General features: G+C 42.0%; 1 protein-coding gene across 8 annotated transcripts in view; it reads right to left on the bottom strand.

Annotated features, from left to right (window-relative positions):
- Positions 1-1611: 1611 nt before the first annotated feature.
- Positions 1612-18658, bottom strand: part of MARK2 (microtubule affinity regulating kinase 2) — a 632043-nt gene continuing 614996 nt past the window's right edge. For 6 of the 8 annotated variants that reach the window (XM_086950521.1, XM_086950529.1, XM_086950523.1 and 3 more), the window contains one exon: positions 5110-10926. In XM_086950521.1, coding sequence (XP_086806647.1) covers positions 10584-10926 — 343 coding nt within the window. In that variant the 3' untranslated portion in view covers positions 5110-10583. Of the gene's footprint in view, positions 10927-18658 lie in introns of all 8 variants that reach the window. The other 2 variants (XM_086950522.1, XM_086950528.1) reach the window with 2 other exon arrangements.

Raw genomic sequence — 18658 nt, 5'->3', positions numbered from 1 at the left:
TTGGAGCACAACTTGTCATCGTGGTCAGCCCCCAAACAGTAGACACACTGGCGGTGGGGGTTGGTAACCAACATCAGTCGGTGACAGGCGTCCCACGGCTTGAAACCGGGCACCCCTACTGGCACCAGGAGTCGAAGTAGACTCAAAAAAGATAGGTCAAAAATGTCCAAAAAGTTAGTCAAAAAATGATTAAGGGTGCGCAATTCCCGGACTGCGCTTGCTGGCGCGGAAAAAAGAAGAACTGACGTCAGCGCGCAAGGGTGCCGTCTAAGTACTCCAGCGACGTCATCCCGGCGATCACGACGCCGAGGGACGCGGAGCCGCAGACATCTACAGAAGCGCAGAGGTACTGCTGACGAAAACTTTCCGGATCCAGTCTGATGCCTGGGGATATTCTAAGGTAAAGAATCTAACAATAACATGTTTCTTTCAGATACAAATTATGCTGTTGGGTTAATGCTTAATGTGGATGCCAGGTAATACCATCTTTTGGATCTTCATAGGTAACGAGTCGTCTAAACAGGGATAATCTGGATAAATGGAACAGTGCTTATCACAGGAAGAAAGGAGTTATGGGGATTCTGAGACTGCAAATGGATGGTAAGTTGTTAGTTTCCTAGGAATTTCTGGAAAATGTAATTGCTATATTTTATGACTGACATGTCTGCTGTTAAGATTAAAGGAGAAAAGCATAATCCTTGCTTCAGTGCCCTAAATAGAATTGAAACTTTCCATTACATTAGACAGGAAATCTTGTATTCTCTTCACCCAAAAAACATACTAGTGGCATAGATGATGTACCAGGAGGACAAAGAGCCTTCAGAAAAGAGTAAACATCATGACTATCCAGTATGCCGAGGCAGTAGTATTTGTACCCTTGACTCTAAAGGAATGTTAACATTCAATAAACAGAAGGGAAATGCGGAGTAAAACAGTCCGTACTCCTGAGAAGACTGGAATCCCCTTTTAAGAAGCTTTGTGACAATCGTAATTTTATACCACTGTGATACCTTCCACACTCTGATACGAATATGCAAGCTCTACTTTTCAGATAGTACATACAACATACTGTCTAAAATCATAACATTGCATGGGACTCATACACTGAAAACAGAGGGTTATGAAACTTCCATTAAGCTCAAGAATATCGCTAACATGGAAAAAGCCCTCTATATAAACAAGAAAATAAAGACAATTGCAGCAGACATTAAAAAAAACTGAAAATGCAATACTAAACATGATCGCATTAAAGGCGGAACTGCGAAAATTAAAATGGTCTATTAAACTGGTGCGCAAGCATTATGCAAACATTCAAGACAAAAAAAAAGCTGTTGAAATAGCCAATTCACAAATTAGAAAGTTCCAGCATTTGTACTGGCTCAAAGTATTAGTCTGTTTATGAATTTGAGGAACATAACTTCCTGAGACATTTTTTAGCAGCTGCATTTCGACCAGAATCTCCCCCCCTTTCCCCCCGTCCATATTCACGAGATACCCCAATGGTCAAGCATCTCCTGTGTGAAGAGTCCACAAATTAGGAAGAAATCGAGCGTAGAGCTATGCACAAAAATCACAATACATCTATAATAAACAAACAACAACTGAAGGATGTAAAGAAGGACAGAATTATTATTTTTCTTTCAAATAAATAAAAAGATAACCTAGAGAAAATGCCAACAGCATGGAAAAAATCCTGAATAAAAGAAAAGTCAATGCTTCTGAAATGAATCACCATAGAGAAGATGAAATACTCACAGCTTACAATAACTATCCCACCCTCTATACACGGTTGGTGCCGGCCATGTTTAACTTAAGATACAGCAGTTTCAAAGTTTAAAAAAAAAAAGAACAAAACAATTTAATGGGCCGGCACCTTCCATTAATCATTCCTTTACAGCTCCCCCACCCACATTTTCCATCCTCTCCCCTTCAGGTGTGCAAACAAGAGATGGTGCTGAAAGTCCGCTGAGGTAACACTTGACCACAAGAACACCCAAAGTAGAGTGATTGCTGAGAAAACAAAATTCATTTCAGGGCAATCTAACCAAATATCGTCAAAAGACAATAGCCTCACCCCAACCTTAGAAACAATTTCTATTGCGTGAAGTAAATCACCACACGGTCCCCATTTTACACCCCAACCAACCCCTTAGAACAATTTCCATTGCGTGAAGTAAATCACCACACAATCCACATTTTGCATCTAAACAGACTCCCTCCCATCTTCAGTGTGCTCTCCACTACCTCTTACTTCTCCAGCCACATATCTGGACTCATGGAGATTCAGGATTGAAATTAGGAGGACGCCTGCTTCTGCAAATACCAATGCATGTCGATGGAGTTTGAGGATTATTTTCTGGTATCTGAAAAGGGCGAGGGGTTAAATTAAAGTCAGAGCTAGAAATTGACCAGAACCTTGGACTGTTCAGATGTACTCAGGGCCACACATGTTAACCTGTGCACTGCTTTAAACTGGTCAGATTTACACAGTTAACTCTGTGAAAACACCAGACAACAACTTCTTAACCCCCCCCCCCCCCCCCCGCCTCACCCACTGCTCTCGATTAAGACAAATAACGAGGTTGTGCGGCTTGGTATTCCTCCTGCAACGGAAGCTAATGAGATAGCAAGAACTAGTCAGAAAGTCCAATTGTAAGCAGACATTTTAAATAAGCACCAGTGAGTGGCTTTATGAGAAAGTGGTTACCTGTGTGTTACACATTTCAAGTATCAGGAAATTGGGTGTTATAGCGAGCACAAATGACAGATGCTCTAACATAGCAAATCAAAACATCTCATTCTCACAGAGAAAATACGAACCCACACATCTAACATTCTCAGTGAATGAAAAATAGGAAGAACATGTTGCAGACCTGCAAAATAGCCCACTACCCATCTCATGGCAATATAGTTGATTCAAGGAAACAAAATGTTTAGCCTACCTCTAGAAGTGGGGCGCCATGTTAAATGCAGAGTGAAATAGCCTTTAAATTCATGCTTGAAATAAAATATGATGTGTCCCAATCAGTAAACCAATTAAACCCAATATTCCAATCACATCCTATGCAGAGGTCTTAATGGTTCCTAGATGTATTCAAACTACTCAGTCCTTACTGTTATCCATCTGACAAGATCTAACCTGCAGACACCAAATGACCCAAGGATTGAACTACTGATACGTAAGCCTGATTCACCTCTATTGAAGCAAGCATGTATAGATGTCAAATATTTGGTTGCACAATGTTACCAGCAGAAATCCTACAGCAATGGACATGATTTAGCAGAAGGGGGCTTTAAGGACTGAAGTGCCAATTCCAGCTTTAGTCTTGTAATCCAGAGCCTAGGTACATGCTCCATAAAATTAAACTGGTACAGGAATGCATTTTTAAGGAAGCACTCAAAAGTTGCCTTTGGCTTTTTGAGAAGAACTATGTTCAGATTTAGTGGTTGCAAATACAATGTGTCAATTGAGTGTCAACTTTCGCTGACCAAAGAGGAATATAGAGGTCATCTCAGTCATCTTACTGAAAGCAGCAACTCAAGAGATACACTCAAGAGATGCATCCTAACAGGATTTAACTTTTGATGCGACTTGCTCACAAGGGTACTCTGTGGAATTAATTAAATGCCTCATAAAAAGTATAAATAGAAGCATCTTAACAAAAAATATTTTCTTTCAATATGAATCACTTATCAGTAACGTATAGCCTGCCATTAATAATTCTCTCCAGACGGTCAATCAAAAACAAACAAATAAAATTACATTTCTAGCCTATAAGAAACTTGGTCTCCAGGTTGCGGACATCTGCTTGCTGGTGTACGACTCTACACTAGGAAGTGGGACAGAAGACTGTGAAATGTTCAGCTTCAGGAGGACTCCAACATCAACTTGACCTTAAAGAATACATTTGTTTAGCCCATATTGTGGATTTTATTGACAATTTTCCCAACTCATTCTGTTCAAGATGCAAGGCAAAATAAATCAATGTGTGTACCAGTTTTAAAAATGTATCCACAAATCTCGGTCCTTTCAATGCAGTCCAGTGAAGCTGCAGTGGTCTGGTAGTTTTCAGCAAAAGCCTACTCACCCACAAAAGCATACCACTTCTTTCTCAGGAGCAACCACTTCACCCTAAGTTACTGTTCATACAATACTTGGCAAGGTACTAACTGTTCAGATAAAAACAGTTTGCCCCAGAATTTGCACTGTAAATTTGTAGGAGGGCCGAAACTTTTTTGCAGTGTTTTGTTAAGGTCTCCAAGGCAGGAAAACCCCTATGCTCAGATTCTTTTATAGTAAATACAATGGAAATCAGTGCAACTTCTTTCAGGGACTGAAGAGACTGTCACCCAATCCAAGGAAAAAGATGTGAGTACAAAAATATATAAATAACATGAAACGTAAGACTGCCCTGTACCCAATCAGCAATTTAACCTTGCAAGAAACATGATGATGCAATGCAGTGGGGCTTAGTTAACAGACCACCCAGTTTTGAAACATAGAAATGTTCATGAAGATTTTGAAACACAACAGAGACCTGCTGTCTCTGCTTTTACAGATAGGTATGGAAATATATTTTCTCAAGTACAAAGGATTTAGGAATTGTTCTTCGGGTTACTTCTGCTGGAGAGGGGCTCTCTGTTTTGAAAGAAATAGTAACTTTAGTAACTTACAATACTTTAATGACTGCTTCCGATAGTGTACTGTTCATTTTTCTGCAATACCGTGGAAACCAGAGGCCCTTTTCACTTGAATATATGTTAGTCACAACATTATTGGCAAAACGCCCGTGTGTTGGTTTCCTGTCAAGGACTTAACAATTAATGTACAGGTCGAGTGAATCATGAGTGGGCATTTGTCTAATGTAACCCTATATTGTAACAGATCTATTAGTGGCTCCTGGAGCACCTAAGTGCAGAAAGGCAAAACCAACTGATTAAAGGATTAACATAGAAGAAATTGTGGGGATGGAGGTAGAAGAGTAACATTGCAAACAATAGGAACCAACAGTACCGACCAATTGCTGTATTTCAAGGAGGAAAAGGTGCTGGTTTAACTTGGTGGAATGGGAGGGGAAGGGGCGGGGTCAAAGAAGGGAGGACTGGAAACACCATATAGCACTCTTTATTTTACATTGGTTTATACAGAGATGGGTTTCGCATTCAGACAACAGCTACGCACAGGCAGACAGAGGACTCATTCTCACTTAACAATCATGCACAATCAATCCCAATGTCACATTCCCACATATTAAATACAGTCTTTTTCTCAGATGTACCATATACAAAAGTAACTAGATGTCTCATCCCCCTAGAGGAGCCACTCACAGCAAACAATTTTCCTTCTCGGAATAAGCCACACAGGGAACCAGTGACCCCTTCTCAGTGTACCCTTACAAAAAATATACACGAACTTAACCAAAGATCTCAGTTTTGTAGAACAGATGTGGTTCACTGGGGCATCTTACTCTGTAAAGGGCTGGGATATGGTCAAAGAATCAGAGGTACACGTTCCAACGAAGATGTCATCTACAGAAAGACCAGGAGAGAATCTGCCAAACTCAGCAGCAAAACAAAACAGGAACTAGAGCACCTTAGTCTCAGTAGCCACAGAAAGGTGCACATTTTCTTCTCACTGAATAACCATGCGATGGGACCCAGAGTCATAGAGCAGGGAGCACACAAATGTAGCCCAGAAGCACTTGATCCAAGGGAGCAACCAGGAACAAGTAAAGCAAACACAGTTATAAGACTAATTGTCCATCATGGAAATCTTCATTAAGTTCACAAGAGCATCTAACAAGAGAATATCTCTGACGATGTGCATAATCCCATGAATAATTTTTTTAATGAAAATCTTATTGACTAAAATTAGTTCTATGGTTCAACTAAATGAACATATATGTATATACACATAAATGTGTATACACATAAACAAAATAAGCTATTCCATTGTGGCACAAAACACAGATGCAGTGAAAGTCACGGCATGTCTAACTGACAGTAAGTACCATAATCAATACTTATGTATCATTTACCCCACTATTGAGGTGGGTGGATTTCTGTTAACTAATACACCCAGAAAGAAGATATAGGACAAGATGTAACTTTTTCTCTTCATCACATGATCTTCACTCATATTTCTAAATACGAGTATGTCCATACCGTTCAAAAGCATGTGTGATTGAAGAGATTTGAATCGCCTAGATGTTACCAGGCAGATATGGTACAGTTAAAATTGTTTGGTTGTCACCAATTTCTCTGGTTCTGTTATGGTAACAAAGAAGGGCCCTTTCCAAAAGCTAGAAGCTTGAACTATGTTTTCAAATTAAAATGAAAGATTATCGAAAAGAGATGGAAATAGCCTTGGAATAAGAGGTGGGCAAAGTCACTCAACAATTTAGTCTCAGAGAAAATTGTGAATTGTTGACAAGAACACACAACTCCTGTTTTCCAAACCTTTGGGCGAATGTATTGACAAATAGCACATTTACTTGCCCCAAAAATATGTTGGCTGTCAGATTTTTGCTGCTGGTCAGATGTTTGCTGCGCTTTAAACAGAGGGCTCAATAATCTAGAAAGGATTGCATTTTATTCTCTTGACCATGCTTTTTCCATAAGTGGACATGCTTTCAATTATTTTTAGAAATCCTTAAATTGGAAGAGAAAAAAAATGAAGTTTGAGAAGGACATTTTCAATAAGCTTCACAAAGAATACACCCAGGTGAACTTGTGGACGGGGACTGCAAACTAGACTTAGCCAGTTAAAAGATGAAAGGCAGCTTTCATCTATTGGGTATGTTCTGGGATTGATGCTCGTCTCTTCCTCATTATGGCATTTGATGTCCTTTTAGAAAGCCTCTTAGAAGATGTTTGATTAGACTGCAGCAAGCAGGTGCTAATTACTGGAAGTACTGAATCTATCCATCTGCCAGGGATAAAAGTTAAACAACGAAAGGATGTGGATGTATACTTGTGCTGTCTAACCTAACAAAATCCAATCACAAAAAATACCCTCTAATGAGGCTTCTCTGTTGTGAGGTTCAACAATAACCATTTCATGGCCACTCTCAAGCAATCAGCTAAACCCTAGGTCAAGCTCAGAAGAACATATGATTGGTTAGAGGATCATAAGGGTATTCCCCAAGGAGTAGGGATATTGATAGCTTGGCAGGAGCTTTAAGAATTTTACACTTCTTTGTCTTGTAAAGAGATCTTTCTGGTGTACACTTATTGCTATTGATCCATCTGTTATTTCAGAGAGATCAATTAAAGCATACCCGGCTTCAAATTTAATTTTAGATCAAATACTTAAACATCAAAATCCTTAGATTTTAAGGAAGACTTTAGAGACAACAGTCTCAAATGCAGCTAAAACAATGTGATTATTTTCCGCAGGGACCGTTCACAGTATTAGAATAGGGCCCAGCAATGCTGGGGGTATAGAGCAGTTTCCCTCCCTGTTATAGTCGACTGAGGTCCCACAATACAGAGGAACATTTCCATAAGGTAATGAGGAGTGCTTCCTTAGAATTCGCAGCTAGGCTTGTAAGCAAATTTCTACACAGCCCTTCATGCCAAATCCTGCATAGAACGTACTCCTCTTTCCTAGATAACTGACCTGCCACAATGGTGAATTCATCAGACAAGGCCACTTTGGTTCCCTGTGTCCATGAGTCTGATGGGGTACAGTTCTGTTTATTATTTTTTTAATGTGAAAAATAAAATAAAAGTTCTTTAAAAAATAAGTACACTGTACCACCACAAAAAAAAGGTTTAAAATGTAGATTAACCTGCAAAGACACTGAAGGACGTTTTAAAATAAACAAAAAAAATGTACTGCATTGCATTTTTTTTTAAAACTCTAGAACAGCAATGCTTTTACCAGTTTCATAATTGTTTATTTTTGTAAACAAACTGGTCGAATTCTCATTTTTAACATACATGTAGAAGAGAAGCAGAGCCCAAAATCTTTCCAAAACATTGTTAATGCCTAACTGTTTCAGGATCCTGTACATGGGCAGAGATATTGCAGTATTTAGGATTACTGATGAAGATCCTAGGATGGACAACACTGTTGTGATAGGACCTCACACTGAACTGCATAACCCCATTAAAATAACAATAGAGACACAAGGATCCAGAGGTTTAGTCGAAAGGTCACACACATGTATTGCATTGATATCACTCCAGGAAAGCACATTTTCAAATGACAAGGCCACCTCAAATCAATTAAGTGGAAGTGCAAGCTTCTTCCTTTCAGAGAGATGTTCAGATACCGGCTGTCAAACACAGAGTGGCTAAAGAAGCAACAAAACCCAATGCTAGGAGGTTAATGGGACATATAGGTTCGAAGTAGAAGTTTCCACTGAAATGCTTTGGCCACAAGGGATTCAGAAAAAGGTAGAATAGCTATTTTCAGCTCTCGAAAAGCTATTCTTCATAGAAAGGAATCATAAGAAAGTATGTAGAAGCATATACACGTGCATACGGTCATGAAGAAAGCTGGGTCCAGGCACTCGGATTGGTTAAGTTAGCTGGGACTGCACTATCTTTTGATTAGACACATTCAACTAGCTGATACGATTCTCGCTTTTGCAACCATTTAGTAAGACATTCTCCATTCAGCCAACTTTCTCAACTGGGAAAATAAATACATTTATCACATGTTCAGTCATATCGCTGCCACGAAAGCACCTTCGCTTAGGATCTCTTAAATAATCACTGGAAAATGCACATAAACTGGTCCCTTTTGTGAGATACAGTAGACTTAATAGGATCGCTCAAGCATGTATTGATGAAAAAATAACTAATTTAGCTGGAAATGTTGTTCGTAACCAACCTGCCCTAAAGTGTTCAGAAGAAGAAATTACACATGGTGGAGTGTATTGGAAAGGGCTGGAGGAAAATGTGCTGCCACCACTAAAGACAAAAGATTGAGCAGTGTGCCTCACCTGCATGCACAAGACCTGAGCTTCAAAGCCATTTATCTGTTATTAAACCACTAGTTTAAAAAGAGGGGACGGCAGGGTGAGGGGGAAGAAGATGGGATATGTATTTATTTACCATATGTGGAGCATATTTTCACAACATAAAATATATTCTTCAACAAATGCATTTATTTTCATGATATATATCAGAAGTATTTAAAAAAATATGTACATCCTTGGTCATCAGGTCCTGCCCACCCATCTGAGCCATACTCCAGATATGTTAAATAAATGAACGGCGTTGCAAAGAATATACACACAAGCCACCTTCAACTAAGAAAGGTACAGGAAATCCAACTTCAAGAAGAGATGTAGACACATACGCACAGGTGTACCTACCATCAGAATGACGTGCCAGTTTTCAGGTTCATAACTGCAAAAACCGCATAACTGTGAAAGACTGTGCCAAACTATATGGCATCCCGGTCATTCATGACCAGAATACGTTTCCGTACATTTAGCACTGATCAGATCCTTGGGTTTCACAAATTCGTATTTGTGTCCATCCTTTCACATTTTTTTTCTATTTATGAGCATCATGAATGTGCTGAACAACAAAACGCTTTCCCAGCTTCAGCCTACAAAATGCACATCTATTGAAATACACAACCTTGCCAGCAGGTCTTGATCCGTGCCCTCTTCTTACGAAGTCACCCCCCACGTACAAACGCTTTGGTGGCATATTACACAGGTGTACATCTCTTTTAGCAAGAGCACCTTACCAGGCACATCCTGCATGTTGAGATTGTGTTTTAACTTAAGCAAGTATCTCCGTTATGTACCCAATTCAGTCAGAAAATAATTTTTTAAGAATTTAAAACACTTATTTGGCCTAAAAAAATTGGGGCACATAACCTGTGGCACTGGCTACGTTTCCCTAACAAGGCAAGTGTTTTCTTTTATCAACACAGGCGAGGGGTGTAGCGGGACAGAAATAAGGAAATATAGGCAAATGTGAAACATTACAGGAGAATCAATTCTTTGAAAGGGTGGTGAAAGGGGAGCTGGAGAAATAGGGGAAAACAAATTTCTTCTAACTTTACCAAAAATACCTTGTGCAACAATGATTTGTTTTGTACAGTACCACAATCGTAAGAGAAATTCAACAGAGGCAAGGTCACAAACTTTCACGCTCCATTTCCCTCCAACCCACCATTACAGTCCCCTTCTAATAGGCTCTCCACTTCTGTCCCAAAGACGCTTTGTTATGATGAGAAAACTGAGAGAAACCGTTAACTGTGTTTCTTTCTTCCAAAAATAACATTTCCTCTTTCGTTTTTTCCTCATTTTTTTGATTACATAAAAAAATCTGGGGATGGTTCAAGGACCAAAAAAAGAATGGTTGCCCAATATCGAACTTTGTCCCTCCCCGGGAAACCGTTTTAAGTGTTGTTCCATGATACCACTGGTAGTGGGACATTTGTCTCACTCAAACGCACAACTCCAACTGACCAATTGCTCCATATGATGCTATGGTATATGCCTTCAGTCTTTCTGATCGTTGTCCAGACTCGGCTAACACAACATCAAATCACCCCCACCTCTGCAAGCTCTCTTAATCTCCTACCCCCTCAGCGAGGGGGGGCGGACAGGTTAAAGCTTCAGCTCATTGGCCACCTTGGAGGCAATGTTCTTGAACGCCATGGAAGTCCCTGATATCCGCTTGAAGCGCACCCCATTGAGTGAGAGGCGAGGAAGTTTGCACACCTCCATCTCCCACTGGACAAAGTTGTCATGCCCTGGGGTGCCGTGCATGCACAGCATCATGTACTTCTCCTGCATCTCGCACTGGCAACTGTTGGCATCCAGCACCTTGCGGATTTCCTTCAGCATCTCATTTGGCTCCATAGAGCTTGTTGTTTTCATACTCCAGGTGAAGCGCAGCGACCGAGGCTTTGAATCTCTGTTCTCGTCTTTCTCATTGCCCAAATGAGGTCTGCGTAGGGAAGAGAGAGAGAGAGACATAAATAAAAGGTTGGCTTTGTGCTATGCAGGAATTCTCTGGAAGGAAAGGCTACAGTATCACTAGGAATATAAATTATTGGACAAACGTAATGATGTGCTTCTATGCAGAAGTGGCGAGTTACACTGACTAGCTCCAATGAAAGAAGCACAAAAAACAGAATTAAGTATCCAGAGGAGATGCTTAGTTGAGGTGGAATACAGGCATAAGTAAAAAGACTGAATGTGGGAATGCTATTGTCGGGAAATAAGATAATCTTGGCATCATTTTTAAAAGAGTGAAGGAAAGAAGAACAGACAATGAAGGGGGATGGCTAACACAAATCAATACAATCATTCAAACAAATTATTGTGAGATACCCAAAATTCTGATCGGTACAATTTCCAAGTTAAGCCCAAGTATTCAGCAAGCATAGAAAGGAGTGACCCTAAGCACCATCCACTCTACAAATACCATTTCCTAAAAGACAAAAGCTTTGGATTGATACCACACAATGCATAATACAGAGGAGCAAACCGTGATAAAGGTTAAACACATTTCTCAATTGGTTCTGAAATGCAAGCAAACATCTTATAAAAGATGGAAGCTATAGATGTTATCTAGCTACCCTTCAACTGAACTAACAAAAGTTGGACTGGATTCAGAACCTAAAGGAGATCAGGTTTTAAAGAATTTTCTGAACCCTCTCACCATTTATTCCAAATAGCCTGCTTTCCATGTCTGAAATTATATATAGTGACCAGCTACACTTCCGAAGTAGATACTTAAACTTAAAATGAATTAAAATGGTTCTATGCACTCCGACTATAGGCTGCTGTAGACTCGTATAAAAGCTACTGGTTAAAAAATAAAGTAGGAATGGGACATTCAAGCTTCTATTTTTAAACCGCTTTAACTATAGCACCACTAAAAGTAATGCCTGCTACTGTAAATTTAGATTTGCACACACACATGCACACTTAACCAGAACGTCTGTGTCCTCTATGCACTACATGGAAAACGTCTCATTCCAGTTAGCCTTTGTTCTGCAGACACGAAGATGTAATAGCCATGCATGGCTATTTGAGTCCCCTTCAACCTCCAATCCTATTATCTCTGTTGAATGCTGTCAGCACTCGAACCGTAGATTGAAGTTCTAAACCCTCAAAACGGATTTCATGCACTTTTCTATAAGGTTTCTCTACCTCTTTTAAGGCTGACCGTCTACTGGAGCCATTTTACTTCTTTCTATTCTACTCAATTCTATTGCCCCCCCTCCACCACCCCCCCTCCACCCCCCCAAATAAAAGGTAACTGTCAGCCACTACATCTTTCTCTCATCGTCTAGATTGCACTGCTATATGCCAACGAAAGAAACTGAAGTGCTTTCCTAACTTCACCTAGTGGGCTGAAGTACCCTGCACACCTGTGGTAGAGGCGAGAATGGGAACCCAGCATCTTGAAAATTGAATGTTCCCAAATGTAAACATTCCATATTTCTCGAAGTACGCTGCACTCACATCGTTCACATTTTCCAATCCTGCTAAAAAGCTTTCCTTTCCACTCAATCCTACCTTTCCTGTCTGGCTATTGGAAAATCTTGTATTTTGTTTCAAATGACATATTTTACCATACGAACAGAGTAATATCATTATAAAACATCCAAAATAATAAATACCTTGCCTCCCTTTTCTTCCTGCTCTAGATACAACGTAGGAATTTACAATAAAGGAGCCAGAATGCAGTCCCACAAAATAGGGAAAGCATCTAGCTCTTGGCTTTCAGTGACCAGCTAAATAGCTATAACTCACAAATGTCAGGAGACCGTTAGTACTCAAAGTAAGAAATTACTTGTAACACACTCACCTATAAACATATATCTCCACACTTTCATTTAATGTTAAAGTGTTTTGCTTGATCAAGCCATCCTAAAGGTGTATGCATAAGTATGTGAATCTGTAACTCATGTGACAAAAAGAAAAGTAACTTACCTATTACACTTGCCCTCATCAGATTCATAACTTTAGAACAATACATAGCCTTCAAGCTGGACTTTGGAAATACTGAAAATGTGTTTTTATTTTACAGAACAAATCAAAAGTGTCTTAATATTCCACTTTATCAACACTTATGAACATGAAACAAGGCAGAACACAGTTTTAACTGTAGCACCCACTAAAAGTAAGGCAAGCTACTGTAAATTATGCCGCTATCAAGTGTGGAGCTTACTTTGGAACTCAGCTCAAAGCACAGTTCTACAACAGCTTTTTTATGAGAAAATAAAATGACTAACTACAATACTCAGTTTTGAATCTGGGGCAGATGCCATCGCTAGAGGACTAATTAGTGGCATTGGTCAATTTAAAACCTCTTGCATCTCCTCCCACTTGCCCTGTCATAGCGTGTCAGGAATGCCACTGAATTGACTACACATCAATGGATGACCACTTCAACTGGAACTCTTGCTCAGTGAGTATCTTCTTGCTCTCCTTGGAGAAGGAGCGTCATTGGTGGCCTGAGTGAAAACTGGTGGTGAGTCGGGTGGGACGAGCCCCAAAACATATGTTGTGTCGCTGGGAGATGTGCGTTTCTCTTTAGTCCTTGGTGTGATGACCCTAGCCTTGACAGGCTCCTTGAAATTGTCAAAACAGATTTTAGCATGCCCCCAGCACGAGGTGAAACTCAAGACTACGTTCCGCTTTGGAGAGCTTCTCCTGAGGAAAGTAGTTATTTTCCTTGAAGAAATGCATGTGAACTTGTGAAAGCCTGCAGCCCTCTGGGTGACCTCATGATAGGCCATGCTGCTGTCAGAGGGTGAGACCCTGATCAGGGTAATGTTCTAGATTGGTGTCATCTGAGGGATCGTCAGTGGTGCCTAACTGAATAGTAAAGTGAGGACCCCTCTGGTGCAGGCAGAGGGGAGGTGTGCATGGACGTCGAGGTAGCAAGGAAGGCGGGGCTTGGGGTTGTGGCGGTGGGCTGTCAGAGGAAGAGGACTGGTGGTTCTGTTCTTGTGTTTTTGCAGTGCCAGTTGTGGGAAGATGGGGGGTGGGGGTGGGGGTGTGAAGGGGTGTTTGTCCCTTGAGGAGGAACCTTCTTAAAGTTATCAATCTCCTCTTTCGAGGGAGAAGTTCCAGAGGCAGAATTGGAGGAGGTAAGGCCATGATCTTGTCTGACTCGGTGGATAACCAGTCGCTTTTGTCTGATGTCCCATCCCGTTGGTACCTTCTTCAAGATGATGACCTCAATGTGCTTGGAGTCAGCCGCTAACTGAACTCTCAAGGTCATCCTCGGCGTTGAGGAGGGGTTAGACATAGAGGCAGGGTTTGGTGTTAACTAAGCCTTTTGCACTGGCAATGTTGTAGCCTTTGGTGTTGACTTTGGATGAGACCAATGGTGTACAGTGCCCCTGGAGCACTTGTACCAGACAGGTGATGGGGGCCAACAGACTTAGCTGGAGGCTTTCTCTGCTGCAAAGGCTTTTGCTGGTGCCTGAAGGCAGCGATGACACTTGGCTTGCCTTTTGCAGACGTCTGTGCCCAACTCCTTTGATCATGATGATCTTCCTCAGCGTCAGACTACTTTGGGGGCCCTAGCTTGGGGATATGGGCCTGGGGTATACTCTCCACTCTGGGCATGGTCGTCATGCGAGGGGCTAGCTTTGGTGCTGGTTTGACATTCTACATCTCCTGGTCGCCCGACTCACTCAATGATACTGTCTTCAGACTGAGTGCGGATTGTGCAGCTGGCAAAACAGATGGGCCAGCGTTTTCCTGCTCTTTGGCGGGAAGCTTATCTTCACCAAAGATGTTTGGGTATCCGAGGTGTGCTGCTGATGCATGCTCCCATGTGCCCACTGTCATTCCCTTAAGATACCGGTGGGACTTCTTGGATCAGAAGGCAAGACATGACTGACGAGATGCGTCGTCGTGGTTGGGGGGGACAGACACAGATTGCACACCTTGTGATGGTCTGCCCAAGGATATTTTGAGAAGCAGCGAGGGCAGTAATAAAAAGGGTTTCTATTCCAATACCCATGAGGCATTCTCTGGTGAGAAAGGACTAGAGGCAGTTCTCTGGCCCTGAGGGGTCATAAGCCTTTGATACCCTGTGGTGCCAATGACAGTCTTGGGGGCTGCCAGAGGTATTTTCTCATTGGGAGACGTATGTACAGATGCTTTGTGAAATCAAATGCAATGAGATTGAAAGGTAACCGAATGTGGCAGAGAGAGTTTATTTAAAACACAAAAAACTCCAAGCCCACTCGCTGCATGTCTGAATCAGATGGTGGAAAAAAATATCTAATATGGAGTTGGTGCCCATGATCGACGTACAACCAGAGAAGGAGTCATACCACATCCTGCGTCTTGAGAGACCTCTTCAAACAAAAACAACCAGAAAACTTCTTAACCCAACACTAGCTAGTAGGAATATGCTAAGTTTGTTTTACAGCCACACATGCCATAAACAATTTTACATAAGTTAACTTTTTCTTCCCACAGATACTACTTCTTGCAGATTACTCACCTTAAGAATGAATCCCAAAGCAAAACCATACAGGGAGTTAGATCGAGTAGTGCAGATTGTCCAAAGAAGTAATGCAAAATAGCTCTGTCAAAGTATTGGTCACTGCTTCCTTGAGCTTTGAGTCAGTAGCATTTAGCTACAGTATGTAAAGATACACATGGGGTAAACCGGCAGATATCGAACATGAACAAAAGATTCATATCACACTGAGGAACACAAAGAGTAGGAGGAATTAAGTAAATCTTTTAGAAACGGCGCCCTAGTCACAACATAAAGAGGGAAAGCTGGTCAGTGAGTCGAATGAACTCTGGAGTGTAGCCCAATAATCGGTTACAGTAGCCACTGCTATGCCTTGCTGGGCAAGAGACAGAGCAACACATCGAAAAGCTATGACTGAAAGGGCTTCTGGCCTTCCAACTTGCACCACTGAACAAACGTGTTCCCACAATGCTCCAGAATGTATTTTGGAACAGGTTTCTGGTAGACAAGTTGATGTCCGTAACATTAAGCAGTAAGTACAAGATCGCCAACTGGCACGTCACAATCTCCCCACATGTGGCCACAGCTTTTAGGCATTAGGTGAAAGGCGTCGCCACTAGCAGTGAAAGTCGATTCACCCTGTGAGGAGAGGAAGAGGGGGCGTTGTAACCAATTGAACCTGAAGGCTTATCTCAGAGAACCATACAGATGAAAACGGATGGAATAAAACCAAGGTCACTGCCTGTTCAGGGCGGTGGTGAAGAGACCCAAACTTGGACACCACAATTTCGAGATCATTTCTGTCACTCTGGGATGAAGTTCCCACTAGTAGTATTCTAAAAAGAGGCAACTCGCAGCATTCTCGTATCTTATTTAATAAGACACTTGACTTAGAAGGTCCATCAAATCTCGATCGCTTTTTTACCCTTTCCTGGTCACGACTGTCTCTAACGCTACCACCCCAATCTGCATAGTTATCACCAAACTTTGCACTCTTCCATCTTCACCAGCTATATCCCCACAGCCTGGAAGCAAACAATGATTGTGCCCCTTTTAAAACCCTCTCTTGATCCTGTAATGCTTAGCAATACATTTTCAATCTCTTTACTCCCCTATGCTTCAAAGATGACTGAAAGGCTTATCCACTCTCAGGCTGTTGAATTTTTGGGACTAACAGTTGTAGCAATTCTGGTTAGTCTGGTTTTGGTCCTCTACATAGCAATAAATGTGCCCTTTAGGCAATCTTCAATGAACAGCACTCACAGGTGAATCTGAGTCCCTGATCCTCCTGGACCTCTTGGCATGTAATACAGTGGAACATTCACTTTTTTGTGAGGTTTGATTGGAGTCATAGGTATTTGAGGGCACATTTGTATTTCTTGCCTTGTCTTGCACCCTCATGGCAGTAGTGCGCAGGACATTTACCTGGAAGGGGTGAGGTGGTATGGGTGCACATACACACAAGTCAACCCTTCCATTGAGGGTTAACCGGACAGCATTTTTATCTTGTCCTGCTGAATGAAAGAATTCAAAAAGTGAAGAAATCTGGAGATGAATACCCAGTTTCAATCCATCCATCCATCCTAGGTACCAAGAAGTTATGGTACAGAAATCCTCATACTCAATGAACATGGTGTGGGGTGGACCAATTTAGCTGTTTATATATGTCAGTTATAGTGGTGTTACCTAGGAAAACGATGGATGCCTCCTTTTTGGTGGGGAGAGCAGTCCGGATGGGGCGGGAAACTGACTCTTGGCTTTAGCGTAACAGGTTTGAACACATTTGACCAACCACCAGGCTATACTTGCTTTGGAGAGAGGGCATGCTTCTTGCATTGTTTTGTGAATGAAACAAAGAGCTGCTGAGTTTTGCGAAAGGGTTTTGCCCTTTCAATGGAATACATGAGAGCCCTCTTGATGTCTAGTGTGTAAAGGGTCCTTTCTGCAACAGAGTCCAGGTGTAGAAGGACACCGGAAGTTTAATAGTTGGATTCAGGTTTAAAGAAGCCCACACTCTAGGGGGAAATGTTGGATTTTTCTTAAGGACGACCCTATCATGGTGTACCTATAAGAAAGGTTCATAGAGGGTAAATGCTTGAAGCTCACTTACACACTTGAGTGACGTTATGGCACTAGGCAAGCCAACTTCCAGAAGTGAAACTGTACAGGCCACAAATGGAGGTGTTCAAAAGGAGGGCCCATGATTCATGGGAGAATGATGTTGTGGTTCCAGAGGGGGGCCGGGCATACCCTGGGTGGAATGACCAGTTTAAGTCCTTCAATAAAGGCCTTAATGAGAGGGAACCTGAATAATGAAGTGTGTTCTCTATTCTAAAGTTAGGCAGCAAGAGCAGTCGGATAGACGTGTAGGCGAGACCAGACGTCTGTAAGTGAAGCAGGCAGCAGATTATGTCTTAGACAGTCAGCTTGAGAGGTTGTAGGTGTTGGGGAGACAGTAATGGACACATCCTGTTCATTTGGCTGCATAGCAGGCCCACAATGCGGTTCTGTAGGCCTCCTTCAGAATGGTCATACACTAAGGAGGCTAAGGTCACCAAATTCTAGGACTTCAGGAGTCAAAGAGCGGGATTGAGCTGCCTGGGATTCGGATGTCTGACTGTGCCATGGTTCTGGGTAAGAAGGTCTGGCCGGTTGGTAAGCTTCTCGTGGGCACTAGGGATAGGTGGTTTAGCAGGGTGGTGAACCAGGGTTGTTTGGCCCACGTGTGCCAAACCAGGATGAAAGTGAGGGATGTCTGCCAAAGCGAGTGGGAGGGACAGAAAGAGTAGGCAAATATCCAACTAGTTCATCCATAGAGCATTGTCCATAGACTGAGGTGTGGAAACCTGGAAGTGTAGTCTGGGCATTTGCTGTTTCAAGGGTGTTTTTAATGTGGGCAGCAAAGGTGTGGTCTGTGCCAGAAACCAGATTTTTTGCAGCGGTTTCGGTGTTGGATCTGAGACACGTTTTCAGTACAGATCATTGCCCTCAGACTGTGGCAGACAGGAAGTCTGATGCTGGGTCCAGAGCTTGACGCCCAGAGCTTAATGCTAGACCCTCTCGAGAGCCCTGCTCCGTCTCAGCTCGGTGATGGGCAGGTGGAGGAGGGAGCAACTGCATACTCACAGTGGATGTCTTCGGCTGGACCTTGAGAGAGTGAGGTACCTCGTTCTTGGATTCAGAGTGAGGGATGGGCTTGGGGCTGTAACGCAGAGCCTGC

The sequence above is a fragment of the Lissotriton vulgaris genome, unplaced genomic scaffold, assembly GCF_964263255.1.
Source record: "Lissotriton vulgaris unplaced genomic scaffold, aLisVul1.2 SCAFFOLD_667, whole genome shotgun sequence".
NCBI classification, from domain to species: domain Eukaryota; kingdom Metazoa; phylum Chordata; class Amphibia; order Caudata; family Salamandridae; genus Lissotriton; species Lissotriton vulgaris.
Note: the sequence above shows the minus strand (reverse complement) of the source record. Positions and strands in the feature narration are given on the sequence as shown.